General features: G+C 34.6%; 3 protein-coding genes across 3 annotated transcripts; 2 read left to right on the top strand and 1 right to left on the bottom strand.

Annotated features, from left to right (window-relative positions):
• Positions 1–3,577: 3,577 nt before the first annotated feature.
• Positions 3,578–7,672, top strand: LOC114188955 (BTB/POZ domain-containing protein POB1-like). Its single transcript, XM_028077634.2, has 6 exons — positions 3,578–3,931; positions 4,662–4,787; positions 5,919–6,040; positions 6,114–6,177; positions 6,296–6,575; positions 6,686–7,672. Exons 1-6 carry the CDS (start codon positions 3,667–3,669, stop codon positions 7,491–7,493), a joined length of 1,665 nt encoding a protein of 554 aa, XP_027933435.1. The 5' UTR covers positions 3,578–3,666; the 3' UTR covers positions 7,494–7,672.
• Positions 7,673–8,915: 1,243 nt separating this feature from the next.
• LOC114189097 (eukaryotic translation initiation factor 1A) lies at positions 8,916–9,687 on the top strand. Its single transcript, XM_028077807.2, has one exon. It carries the CDS (start codon positions 9,061–9,063, stop codon positions 9,496–9,498), a length of 438 nt encoding a protein of 145 aa, XP_027933608.1. The 5' UTR covers positions 8,916–9,060; the 3' UTR covers positions 9,499–9,687.
• Positions 9,688–11,603: 1,916 nt separating this feature from the next.
• Positions 11,604–14,507, bottom strand: LOC114187659 (uncharacterized protein At5g41620-like). Its single transcript, XM_028075966.2, has 3 exons — positions 13,999–14,507; positions 13,288–13,413; positions 11,604–13,195 (listed from the first exon to the last, which is right to left on the bottom strand). Exons 1-3 carry the CDS (start codon positions 14,350–14,352, stop codon positions 11,876–11,878), a joined length of 1,800 nt encoding a protein of 599 aa, XP_027931767.2. The 5' UTR covers positions 14,353–14,507; the 3' UTR covers positions 11,604–11,875.
• Positions 14,508–14,805: the final 298 nt, after the last annotated feature.

Below are 14,805 nucleotides of genomic sequence, written 5' to 3'. Positions count from 1 at the left end.
CGCTAGCGCCTGGCGGTGAGTGAATACCGCTAGGCGGTCTGGAACAGTTTCGCCTGGTGGCGAGTGGGCCGAGCCAGGCGGTAACGTTGTTGTTCTTTGCTTCCTGGTGTGTTGTTTTAACTGACAATGATGCTTTGCTTGGATCGGGACATGCTGTGCCATGAGCGGGTAGGTTCATGGATGGTGTGACATGTGATGATATGAGCGGGGAGGTTCATATCAAGTTACTCTCACGTGGGGATACGAGCGAGGTAGGTTCGTATGTTCCGTGCTCACGTTGAGAGATGCCACGTGCGGGGAGGTACGAGGGCTGGTGGATCACATGTGTTGGACTACGGGCGGGTAGGTCCGTAGAGCAGGACTACGAGCGGGGAGGTTCGTAGAGGCAGGACCACGAGCGGGCAGGTTCGTGTGAGCATCAAATTCCCGAGTCCAAGGCTAACAAATTGTATGATTTGGAGACTGATAAGTCTTGGGGTTAGGGTCTTGGCCAAGAATTATAGATAATGAATAAGATGGGTAAACGATCTATCTTGTGTTTATATGCTTGTTATTTTATTTTCTCAGCTCACCCTTTCTGTTTGTGTTTGGCGATGATCGTGTGATTCGTACACGGGAGCAGATGTTGATACAAGTGGTGCTGAGGATGTTCAGATGGCGGAGTGAGGGCTAGCATGGGATTAGAGCTAGAGTTTTACTCATATGTATTTTATATTTTAAATGCAAATTTTGGGAACTTGTAACATTTTATGAATTCAGTTATGAGTTTTGGCGCGCTATCTTAATAAATTGAAATTTTCCCGCGTTGGGATTTTTATCGAGATGGCTATTAATGCAATTATTTATTTTAATATTTATTTTTAAGTAATATTCCCTAGGGATGTTACACAATTCACTCATTAAAACAGAACTCCAAGCCATCCACTGCAGGGACCCTCGCCCAAGCTAGAAAATCCGGCCTAGGCGAGAGACCGTCTCGCTCAGGCGAGTCCACCTCGCCTAGGCTAGGCGAGACTCTAACAGTGGCGAAAATTAAAAACCCGAGCGAACTCTCGCTCAGGCTAGGCTGGTTCGCTTAGACGAGGGCAACTCTCGCTTAAGCGACTCCAGCTCGCCTAGGCGAGACTTCGCGCAAGAACATGGGTGATTTCCTTGATAGTCTCGCTCAGGCGAGAGTCACTCGCCCAGGCGAAAATATCAGTTTTCAAGCCTGTTCTTACATGCAAGAGTGTGGATTCATCCCCAGATCATCAACAAACAATAATCACACAATTAGATCATCAATTGACTAATTATACATGCAATTCAGACTTATCAAGACATAATCTAACTGAATTGGGTAAAAGTTCGTTGACTCCCCCCACCTTTGGAATTTCCACTAGGATTGACTCCTCAACCAAAGAGAATACCTCAAACTCCCACCTAAGGCACTGAATTATAATTGCAACTGGTGAGAACATATTCTACTACCATCCAGAATGCTGGAATTACTTAGAATTCGAAAATCAGAATATGAGGGGGATACAAGTTGACTTACGCGTAGGAAAGGGAGACTCAGCTTAGGGGAAGTGATTCTGATCTTGCTTCAGCCCTAAATTCTGCAACAAGGAAGAGAATTAGGCCTACTGCAACAAATTTTAGGGTGAATTTGGTGGAGAGAAGGCAGAGAAGGAGTAAGGGAAGAAGATGGTGTTAGGGAGAGGGAGTGAGTTCTGTTTTTGTGAAGTGGCGGCAGAGAAGGTTCTCACATGTTTGAGTAATAAGGTATACTTTCAAACATGTAAATTTTATCTTTTTGGAATAATTTTATTTTTGAAGTTATCGTTATTAACTAATTGGAATAAAAAAAAATTAAAACTATTACCTTTTAAATTTACATCACTATTGTATTTATGTTACATATTCATTAAGCATCTTGAATTTAAAGTAGGAGGACTTTACCCATTCCCCTCTTTGCCTAAGCTTGGCGTTGGAAGATCGTGTATTGATTGTCTTAGCCTTTTGGGCCAAATTTTTAAATCAAACCCATATTGATAAAGGCTGCAGCCTATATCCAGTAAAAGACACAGAAACTTTAGCCTGGGAAATTGTTAAATACTCCTCTTAATAAGAATGCATTTTTATCTTCTTTGTATCATAATTAATTCAATTAATATTAAAACGTTACTTTCTAACTTAATGAATTGGTTTAATTACTTTTAAGTTAATGTGTACTGAATTCTTTATATGATACCGTTTAAAAAGCTTATCTTATTGCTCAAATATACTACAAATTAAAATCTTGTAATTTTAAAATTTTTATTCAAAATATTAAAAGTTAATATTTTAGAATTAGAAAATTAAAATTAAGATATTAAAAATATTTTATATTTGTTACAATTTATATATATATATATATATATATATATATATATATATATTATATAAAATAATAAATTCTTGTAACATATCTCTCTTTTTATATATATAAATATATATATATATATATATATATATATATATATATATATATTATTTTTATAATTATTGAAAATTTTGGATATACGTAATATTTTATACTATAATTATATTATATGATTTATAATATTTTGTACTATAATTTATTACTCTTAAAATTTCATAAATTCGTATTTCTATAAAATTCATATCAAATTTTACTATACTTTTAAGATTTTATAAGTTAATATTTCTACAAAATTCATATCAAATTCTAAAAGTTACGAGTCTTAAGATTTCGTTCATATTTCTATAAAATTTATATCAAATTATACGTATTAATATGTAAACTTAAATAAATATTTACCAAACAATGTCATGTTTCACTTTATAGATAAATATATTTCTCAAATAAATGTTTCCACGTCAGTTTGCTGCATAAAAAATTCATTCTGTAAATAATACAGTCTAAGAGATATTTTGTTTTAAGAGAAAAAAGATGAACGAAGATGGAAGTCATTAGTTAAAAAATGAATTCACATAAAATTAAAAAAGAAAAAAAAAATCCCAAAAACAATATGAAAATGGGTTTGTGTGTATATTTCTTTTAGATTAAAAGAAATTAATTTTACTTTTTCCTTTCATTTTCTTCTAAGAAGATTTTATTAAAAGAACAAACCAAACATATCCTTACTTTTTAATACCACAAGATAAAAAAAAACGCATCTTTAAGATAGTGAAATGGGATATAAATAACGGTAAATAATCATATTAAAAATGTTTATAACTCACATCTACATTTTTCCTTTCCATAAAAGTCAACCACATAAAAAATACATAATATTTTAGTTACAAAATATTATATAAAAAAATAATAATTTCAGTTAAAAGGGTGAAGACATGAGAGGTAACAATTTAACAAGTATTATACTAAAAAAAACTAAAATATGAAATCAAACAGAATTAATTATTCATGCCAAGCTGCCTCACAACGTGTGGATTTATGTTGTTGTAACAAAAGTTAATGAAATAAAAATAAATAGAAATATATTATGCTTAGTTTTTTTGTTTTACTTCACAACCATTCATTTACATAGGGCTTGCATTGCATTGAGTTTGCATGTAACTTCTCTTCTCCATCATTTTTTTTGTTCCTTCCTTCTTCCTCCTTTCTCTGCTTGCTTGCAGTTGCAGAGGTAGGAGGGGTGGTTGTGTTGTGTGGGTTAGAGGATGAAGGATTTCAATTTGGATTTTTTTGATCCAGGAACGGCAATGGAGTCCTCCTCCTCTCCCGATTACTCTCGCAGTGCTTCCTCTTCCGATGCCGATTTTGGATTCGCGTTCAACGATAGTAATTTTTCCGACAGAATCCTTCACATTGAAATCATGGATGACCTCGTTGAGGAGGCCTCACCTAATTTTGAGGGTTGCACCACAATTCTCGACTGGGCTCGCCACCGCAAAAGGAGGCGTGAGGATGTCAAGAAGGATAATGGTATATTCACTATTTTCCCCATTTCTTCTCTTTCATTTCTTCACAAACCAATTGGGGGAAAACACAACATTAAGAGATAAAAAGAAAAAAATGTTTGGCGTTGATTTCGTGACCCTGGTTGATTTGGAAATTACGAATATCCTTTTCTTGTTGTTTATGTCGTTTCATCTTCTAAAATTTGAACTTTTCTTATTTGGGCTACGTTATGATGTACACGTTTAATTTATGAAAAAAAAAATGCATTTTAACACCATTTTGTTTCACATTATGTTATAGGCAATGGTAAACTTGTACTACTATAACTGCAATATCAAGTTTTTAAAGAATCGATGCATTATTTATTCTAACTTGACTGAAAGAAAAAATATCGTAATGAAATGCGGGATAGGGTGACTAAAATGTAAAGATAAAGTAGTTTGATTATTTTTGTAATTAAGTTGTTTTTTAATCATTGTGAAAAAATAATTAAACTTCACTTATTTGGAATTAAATGAGTAAAAAAAGTATTGTGATTCCTGTAGAAGTGGAAGCCTTTTTTTCACTCTATATTTTTTTGTTACAAGTCTATTTTTTTTTTTTTACTTGCATAAGCCTCATGAATAAGCTTTGTATCTTGCAATAGAAGACAAGGTAACTAACTTTTTTTATTACGCACATGTATTTTTTTCCTCTATATATGTGTTAATCTTTTTTCCTGTCATTCATTACACATGTTCTCTTTCGCTTGTAGTTGTTGATCTTACTTTGCCCGACGAGCAAATTTTGAACGAGAATCAACCTGATATGGATGACTTTATATCCCCTGAAAATCAAGATGAAGAGGCAATTGCTATGGGTGAAGAGTCTTCCTCTTCAGGTATTTGAACATTAAAAAAAAAAATTCTAAAATCTAACTTTTTAATGATAGTTATTAAAATATATTGTACCATGGTTATCAAATTATTCACGACATCAATTGTACTTATTGCATGGTTTTGTCTTACGTCAAGGGGTGAATGAAACATATTAATTTATCGATTGACTATAATTATGTTATATTTTTGCAAACCGTTGGTTTTATTGTTGCTCTAAGCATTTAGATCATAGAGCAAAGTTGTCTGAGACCAAACACAACCTAAATTCAAATTTATATATTTTAAATTTTAACTAAAGAGAAAAGTATGATGGTATTCTATGGGATTTTTGTATTTCTAAATTGCAAATGATGTCGCAATTTCTGATACCATGAACAAATAAAGACTGATTTATTTTAGTGTTGAAACCAGATTCCAAGAACAAAAAAATAGAAAAAAAACTTGTTTTTTCCTTTTTCCCTTTAGAAATGAAGTTTCACTTATCCTAATGATTCTTAATATACTTCTTCCATTGTTTACTTTGTAGTTTAACGTTTTGCAGTTTTTCAACAGACAACTACAAATCTCTCTTATTATCATTAGCATACTTCCTTGGTCGCTTAGTGTTTTAATTTTTTTTAATCCGATTACATTTGTATGAATAATAATGCTCCATTATGATTGTACGACATGATTTTAGTTTTTTTTTCATGCATTAGGTAGAATACATAATCCTCCAATGTGATTTATTCACGCTGATTTTCACAAAAATCTAAAGTTTCGATACAATTCATGATTTAAAATTTATAATTACTATGAAAAATTGGATGAACTTGTATAATGCTATTTATTCCACCCACATCTTCCGTATTATTTATTTATTGATTTCATCTGTTAATGTTTATTGAATCTTGTTTTTCTTTGGTTTGAAAGTCGAGTGTTTTCTCAAAGAAATTCTTGAATGCATAAGATAATTATGCCTCAAAAAAACATATATTTGAAAACATAAATTAGTATGTACAGGAAGTCATATACTTAACAAGCAAAAACAATCACACAAAAAAATGAATTTTTTTTCTTACAATAATAAAATATATATTTCCTTGAAGTTGTGAGTTCTTCTTAATGATTTGAATTTGTTATTATTAACATAGGTGATGAACTCACAAATATCAATGATTCAAATTGGAATATGGATTGCTCTACAGTTGTGAGAGTTAGAACACTACACATCAGCTCTCCTATCTTGGCAGCTAAAAGTCCTTTCTTCTACAAGGTATAAAAACATTTTTTATAAATTAATTTTAAAAATTATGCTAAAAATATATTGAATTATGTATATTCTGCAGCTTTTCTCAAACGGAATGAAGGAATCAGAGCAGAGACATGTCACTCTGAGAATTAATGTTTCTGGTATTAATATTAATATGCATATACATATACACACACATTACTTTATTATATATATTTATCATAGTTTTTTTGTCCAATTATCACCGTATAAATGTCGAGTTTCATTTGCATATTGCAGAGGAAGCTGCTCTTATGGAACTTCTAAATTTTATGTATAGCAATACCTTGAACGTTTCTTCAGCCCTTGAAATATTAGATGTGTTGATGGCCGCTGACAAATTCGAAGTTGCTTCTTGCATGAAGTTTTGTAGTCGATTATTGCGAATTATACCCATGACACCCGAGTCTGCATTGCTTTACCTTGAGCTTCCTTCTAGTGTCTTAATGGCCGATGCAGTTCAACCATTGACCGATGCAGCAAAGCAGTATCTTGTTGATCGATACAAAGATATAACAAAGTAAGTTTTTTCCCTTTTTGTGTAACTTAATTGCATGACATAATAAACTATATCTGACGTTATATATGAACTCTTGATTTTAATCATTGATAAGTTTGATGTACGAGCAGGTATCAGGAGGAGGTTTTGAGCTTGCCTTTGGTAGGAATAGAAGCAATATTATCTAGTGATGAACTCCAGGTTGCATCAGAGGATGTTGTATATGACTTTGTGTTGAAGTGGGTTAGAACACAGTACCCAAAACTAGATGAAAGGAGAGAAGTTTTGGGTACACAACTTGCTCGTTTAATTCGTTTCCCTTACATGACCTGTAGAAAGCTTAAGAAAGTGTTAACGTGTAATGACTTCGACCAAAATGTTGCATCCAAGCTTGTTCTTGAAGCGCTTTTTTTCAAGGCAGAGGCTCCTCATCGCCAGCGGATACTAGCTGCCGATTCTGCTTCCTACAGACTTTTTGTGGAGCGAGCATATAAGTATCGCCCTGTGAAGGTGGTGGAATTTGAACTTCCAAGACAACAATGTGTGGTTTATTTGGATCTGAAGAGGGAAGAGTGTGCGAATTTGTTCCCATCTGGGCGAGTTTATTCTCAGGCATTCCATTTGGGTGGACAAGGGTTCTTCTTATCAGCACACTGCAACATGGACCAACAAAGCTCTTTCCATTGCTTTGGTTTGTTTCTAGGAATGCAGGAAAAAGGCTCAACTAGCTTTGCGATTGATTATGAGTTTGCTGCCAGGTCAAGGCCAACAGAGGAATTTGTTAGCAAGTATAAAGGAAATTATGTATTCACAGGAGGAAAAGCTGTTGGATATAGAAACTTGTTTGCTATTCCATGGACAACATTCATGGCTGAAGATAGTTTATACTTTATCAATGGTATTCTCCACCTTAGAGCTGAACTTACCATCAGGCATTGACATGGATTCTCATATTTGTAAATTATTTTCTTTTAGCTCCTAGCTTTTTAATCTTTTTTTCATGTTTCTCATCCTTATGCTAATTTGTTGTAATATTGGCTAATACCGAGATAATGTGTATTAGGTGATTAGTGCTACATGAGATCAAATGAATGATCAGATTTGTGTTTTTTCTTTCACCTAAGAGTTTGATTAGTTTATACAATATATTGCTTTTGGGTGGTTTCATTTTAACAAAAAAGAAAGTTAATTATGTACTTTTAAATAATTTCTTTTGCTGGATAAAGGTAAAATGACATTGAAGAAATGAAATAAATGAAAAGGGAATCAAGGGTGATAATATTATTATCTTTTAAAATATATTTTCTGATATAAATTAGTTCAAAAACACATATTTAGATGTAATTAAAAAAAGCGTGTATATGATGAAGAAGGCGTGGTGGAAGAGTTTGAGCAAAGTGTATTATGGAATAAATGTTAACGATATAAGAAAAGCATTTTTGGTGCGGTTCACCAGGTATCCATGGACATAAAATCCTATTCTATCTCTTGCTAGAAACGAAAGGAATGAAGTGGAAATTTGGTATTTTGTTAGGATATGGAATTGGAATCAAGTTCTCAATCAACCATTTCAGATAATCAAATAATGAATAAGTTCCAGGTATATCACCTTTTAACCTTTCCTCAGAATAATGACTTTTTCAAATGCCAAAAAACCTTGCATTGCTTTCTTTTTCGAAATTTATTAATTTGAGTACTTGTTATTTACATTTTATTCATAACAGAAAGCAATAACTAAAAAGAAAAAAAGTATTTTATTTTATTCATAACATAAAGAGTTTGTATATTGTTATTCAATTACTTCTGGTGTGTGTGTGTGTTTTTTTTTTTAATTTATAAAACTATTTTGTATGAATTCTACCTATTTGACCGTATAACTTTTTTTTTACAATAGGTCTGTGTTAAAACTAAAATCTACAAAGAAATAGCAAAAAATTTTCATACAAAATATTTAATATTTGACAACTTAATAAAATGTCTGAGATGAATAAAGTCTTATGAATTGGGCTGGACCGTGGAGTAGTTTTTGTCAGGCCTTGTATTCTACGTTCATATAAAGTAAACTATCTATAACTTTACTAATTAAAATTAATTAATATAAATTAAATAATAGAAAATGAGATGTAATCAATTAAATATTTTTAGAAGACATCATTAAACAAGTAAAAAATACTTAAAATTTACGATATTTAATTAAAATAGAGTGAGATAATAATGTAGAGAATATTGGAATAATATCGCAAAAAAAAAAAAAAAAAATTAGGGCGGTACACGTTTGAGTTGGAAGTGTAGATGGAGAAAGAGGAAAATGAAGCAGGGAAGCGAGGTTTGGGGAATATATAAAAAGGAAAGAATAGGGTGAGATTAAAATCAGAACACAACACCACAACACCACACGGCACTCACTTTATTTCTGTGGTGTGTTGGGAGGAGAAGGGAGGAAAGGGAAGGAACGAAATCGATAGAGAGATAAGAGAGGGGTTAGGGTTAGGGTTGGGTTTTTAGGATGCCGAAGAACAAGGGAAAGGGAGGTAAGAACAGGAAGAGGGGAAAGAACGAAGCGGACGACGAGAAGAGAGAGTTGGTGTTCAAGGAGGACGGCCAGGAGTACGCGCAGGTCCTCCGCATGCTCGGAAACGGTCGCTGTGAGGCCATGTGCATCGACGGCACCAAACGCCTCTGCCACATCCGCGGCAAGATGCACAAGAAGGTCTGGATCGCCGCCGGTGACATCATCCTCGTCGGCCTCCGGGACTACCAGGACGACAAGGCTGACGTCATCCTCAAGTACATGCCCGACGAGGCCAGGCTCCTCAAGGCCTACGGCGAGCTCCCCGACACCACGCGCCTCAACGAGGGCATTGGCGCCGGCTTGGACGAGGAGGACGATGCCACCGCCAACGACTACATCGAGTTCGAGGACGAGGACATCGATAAAATCTAATCTCCACCGCCATCAAGTTATTGTTATCTATATAATAATATATCTCTAGAATCTGTACTTGTATTTCTATTTGCTTCCTTGCATCTCGCGTCACTTTACATCTCGGTGTTGGATTTTATTTTATCATGCGCTATTGTTCAATAACTCGGATATTTTCGACTGTCATGTCATCCCATTTTTGTTTCGTTATTATTGTGCTACTGTTGCCGCTGCTATGTATTTCATTTGCATGCTGTTTAATCAGTGCTTCGTGGATTGGATTGTTAGTGCAAAATATAATTGGAAAAAAGTTGAAGGGTTCCGTTTGCTGTTTTCCTTGACCTGCTAAAGGTTTTACTTGCTTTTTTTGCTGTGCGATCTTTGATATTCTGATGAAATGGGCGGATAAACTTAGCTTTCGTGGCCGTGACTATGGTTGCAGAGCCGCTCAATTCACGGTGGTGGATTTTTTTTAAAACCCTGTTCCTGATTATTGCTTTTCCTTTTTTTTTTTCTAATGTTCTCTGTAGTTATGGTTTTGTGTGATTGTTGTTTCAGTCACTTGCTTAGGTTTTTGGATGTCTGATAAAGAGTACAATTGAATGGTAGAAGGGATGAAATGGAATAAATTGTGTTCCATTCCATACTTCCCAATATTGAAGATTCTTAACTATTTTATCCCTTTGTATCTATCATTCAATTAGAGCCTTGGGCTCTGTTTTCATAGACTTCTTTTTGTATATGGCTTACAGATCCATTAAAGTAGAGCATATATTATAAGTTAGATTATGGATAGTCACTCATGTAAGACTGTATATCTGTCTGTTACATTTTTCTATCTTTTGGCTTCACCTTTCTGTCAGTATGTGGGTTCCATGCCACAAGCTTATATTTTTGTTTTATAGGTTATGTGAATATTTTTTGATGTTAGAATTCTAAAAATTTCTTTACTTAGAAGGGCTCAGTACAGCATGTATCATGGCTGTGTGATGATCTGAACATGTCAAGACAATGCTTCTAACTGCATTTGTGTTTACTCCCTTGTCTTATTTTCTTCCTCATCATAGGTCTGTGCAGTACTCTTTTAATCTATTAAACATATAGTTCTTGTTGGCAAAGCCTTATAGAATGTCTCAACACAGGTAAGGTTTGTCAGTTGGATTCTGAGTATATCATGGAAGAAAATTTAGAATATTATTATCCTGATTGAAATCTTGTGTCAAGACTCGTGTAATAGGTTGATCATTTACTTTTTGAAGCTTCATCGTAAAACTAAAAGAAAAACATTTTCTTATCAAAATAAAGAAGTCCCTCTGACATTATTTTTCTAAAGGTTCAGTGGTGAACTTGTGATGGGTTTTCACGAGTGGGTATTCAAAAAGCAAAGAGACGGACGCTCCGATTTTCATCTTGAACTATATTGTTTTTCCATTTATTTATTATACATATCGTTTATCTTGTGCCTATCCATCATTCTGATTTATTCCATATTAATTTAGTTTTCGACACATAATATAGATAACCGAGTTTCACCAACACGTCGCCAAAGAAATGAGTAATTACTTAAAATTATTCTTTCCTCTGAAATTGTACATTTCACGTTAACTTGCCTACTTTTTTAGTATGACAACAATTTGCAGAAATAGATATTCACTTTCAAATTGAGGGTGTACACACACCCACACATAATTTTGTTATACATTCTAAACTGATTGGGGTAAAGTCTATTACTATTGAATTCAATTGTGTTATTTCTTTATTCTAGATTCTAGATTGTGTTATTGGTTTATGTTTGTCTGTGCTCAAATTTCCTAACATTGGAATTCTTATCTCTTCAAATGAAAGAGGAAGATTTTTAAATAAGGGTTTTAAATATTAAGGGATTAAAATGGTACATGTACACACAACTAAAAGTTGACAAACAATACTAATTGCTTTTTGGCAAAAGATAAAAAAAAGCAATGTCAAAATGAATGCAGGCAGCATTCTGTCTTTCTGATACATTGGGACAACCTCCTGGTACGAACCAACTGTATTTTATAGGCAGTCGCTTGATAAATAAATTTTAATGTTCTTTAACTAAAGTGTGAATATGTTATAGTTATAAGAATTAAGTAGGAACAAACCGTATGTCTGGACACGTTAACTCCACGTAAAAATCATGTTAATTTTGTCAAAAGACGCAGGCATAAGCTACTGCTTTTTGCTTCAATATGGACGCACGTATAATCTAGTCTAAGAAACGTGGAATAAAACACTCCATGAAACTAGATATAAACTACGGTTATGGACTCTACAATGATCTTCATCCATTCAACCGTGTAAAATTCCTACGATTCGATCGATAGCTGCTACAAAAATAGGTTAATTGTGGAAATAGAGTGATATGCAGTGTGCCTCATGAGAGTGCGATACCATGGCAACTACTCACACTGCTATGTTTCTGATTACAAACTTGTCTGGCAGAAGGAAATGAGGTTTTGTTAATGGTAGCTCTAGAGCGGGATTTCTGCCTCTCCATCCTTGCTTCAAGCAGTTTTTCCATCAACGTGTCATTGTCTTCCCTGAAAATACTCTCTGGATAAACCCTATCATTGCCTTCAGAAGACAAGGAACTGTTTCTAACTCCATGACTTGAATTCATTCTCTTTGTCCACAACAATGTATTACTTTCTGCTGGACCTTGTGTTGCTTCACAAACAGTAGATGTCCCAGGGGTATTAAAAAGAGCTGTGCTGTCATTTTCATCACATGACAGATTCTTCATCACACCTGCTTGCAACTCACAACACTCCTCAATGATTTCCTTCGACTGAACATGTTTCCTCATAGAGTTCTGCCTTCCTTTCTTTTCTCTATCAACCTCTGCACTATTGTTGTTGTTCATTTTGGAGCCATGTTTGTCGAGTCCTCTGTCTGCACCCTTTTTCTGCTCTAAAATTTTTTCCTTTGTGGACAAGTTACTGTATCTTCTCGAGTTAACAGACCTTTTTGCATGAAGAAATGTTTCAATATCAACACCTAACTTGTCTACAATTGATGAATCTATCTCTGGGAGATCATGGCCATCTTGAACTAACCTCATTTGCTTGCGCTCATCAAGCCAAGCATCTGACAGATGCAGTATTAACCTATCATGGCTATTATCCCCTTTAACCTGAGCTTGACCCTGCTCAGAATTATCATGCACAAGAGAACGTACCTCATATTCATAATCTGTTATTCCTTTGGCAAAATCATCACACAAATTCTCTAAAAGGATCCTTGTTTTTCTCTCTTTTTCAAGATCTCTCAAAGAACCACTGAATGAAGACTTCACTTCAGAAAGCTCCCTGGCCAGCCTCCGATGCAAGCTTTCTGAATGCTTTCTTAACCTCCTTTCATCTTCTATCTCTTTCATGACAGATTGAATTACAGCTTTAATTTTATCATGCTCTTTGCCCTTCCTAACAATCTTCTCCTCAGTTCTTTGCTTTATTAAGTTCTCCATTTCATGCTTATTCAATTGTTTTTCTTGTTGTAGCTCTTTAACCTGTGCCCGAGAAAGATCTAGTTCCATCTTCAGGGCCTTCACTACTGATAGGTTTGATGCATGCTGTTCTTCAAGACACCAAATATGGTTGAGTACCTTGAGTAACTCTCTGGACGTTTTAGGGTTGCGACTTGACTCTGTAATCCAACTCTTGAAGTCTACGGACTTAATAGGATGATTATACACCTGTTTTTAGCAAATTTCATATTCCTTAAAAATGTCATAGAAAAACTAATAGAACTGCTCAGTATTTGAATGGAATAAACGCACACACTTACTTGCATTGAGCGACAGTGACAAGGAGGAGATACAGGCTGTTCAGTGCGACCATTCCTTTTAGCTGATCTATGGTGCTGAACCAGTGATGTTCCAACATGTCCTGTCAAGCGCGTAGCAGATGCTGGCTGCAATGAGGAACAAAGCAATGGTTAGCAATCTGAACATATAAAATGCCATAAATAAGAAAATGGATTGGAATAGAAGCATTTCAACAGAAACTAAAATGAAGCCGATAGAACAAACCAACAAATTCGAAAACCACATTTTGGGGAATGAAGAAAAAGTCTAAACAATTTTTTTTCTATCCAACAAAAAAACTAAGAAATATATAATAAACAAAGACTAGTCACTAACTTTTAAGGCCAAAGCTAAAAGTTTTCCCATTTTAGGTGAAACATAACAATGGGAAGAAATTTACCAAAGGAATATTTTGTAAAAATGTTAAAGGTAACATGACAGATGGGACACTCTACCCGCCCATTGGAACATTTCTGGAACTAAAAACAGGAGACAGCAAGAGGTGATGAAAGGAAAAGGAACAACAACAGAAGAAAAAAAAACAGAGACAGTAGTATAGAAGCAAATCATATATGAAAAACAAAACTGAAAACCTGTTTCAAGTAGGAAAAACCCATTACAGCTTAATGATGCAGAAACAAGGAAAGTATAAGGAGATGCAAGAGAAGGTGAGATAATTAGACCTCACTCACCTGGGACAAATGTTTAAGATTTGGAACCTTGAGAAGTGTGTCCCTACGGTGACGGCGAGGCTTGTTCATTTTGGGAAGTGGGGCATGTTGGTGGGGCTGAATTTGCCACAGTTTGGCGCAGAGTTTTCTGGCAGAGAGTGTTGTTGTGCTGGGAAAGTTGAGGAACTCTTCAACCCGGTTTTTGTTTTTGCTGCTTCTGTTGTTACCATTATTGTCATTCCTCTGAGAGGGAAACTCAAGTCTCCATGTGGGTGGGGGAGTTGAAGGCCCTCTTCTTTTCCCCACAACAACCCCACCTTTCAACTTTTCCGCCATTAACACTTCCCTTTTCTCACCTTTTTCTCTTCTTTCCATCTTTATACTCCTTGCAACTCTTCAATTCAAATTGTAAGCTTCCTTTTTTATTCCTTTTTATAAAAATGAAGTTTTTTCTTCTCGTTTCTTCTTTGAAACCTGACAGTGCTGTGTCACCCTCAAAATCACCAAGCAAACTCCAACCAGAAGTAAACTGTGAGTGTAAGTTACAAAGTCTGTTTTCTCATCTCTCCCAGACATTCATCCACGTCAACACATGATTCAGACATGGGTCCACTTTCATTGGGCCCTTATCCCAACACCTTAATTTTGTCGTCCTTCTGTCTTGTCTCCTCACTAAATTATTGTCACTTCCTTTTTTTTTTTCTTTCCTTTTATTCACATTTCAGTCCTCGATCTTTATCACTTAAATCTAAATTATAAAAAGGAGAACAAAATTACGCTTAACGTAAGAGGAAAAAGATCATATGATTTTGTCAAGTTATGCTATTG

This window comes from Vigna unguiculata, chromosome 6 (assembly GCF_037176805.1).
Source record: "Vigna unguiculata cultivar grain cowpea cultivar isolate G323 ecotype 2 chromosome 6, ASM3717680v1, whole genome shotgun sequence".
In the NCBI taxonomy this organism is placed as follows: Eukaryota; Viridiplantae; Streptophyta; class Magnoliopsida; order Fabales; family Fabaceae; genus Vigna; species Vigna unguiculata.
The sequence above is the reverse complement of the archived record's forward strand: the minus strand, read 5'-3'. Positions and strand labels throughout refer to the sequence as shown.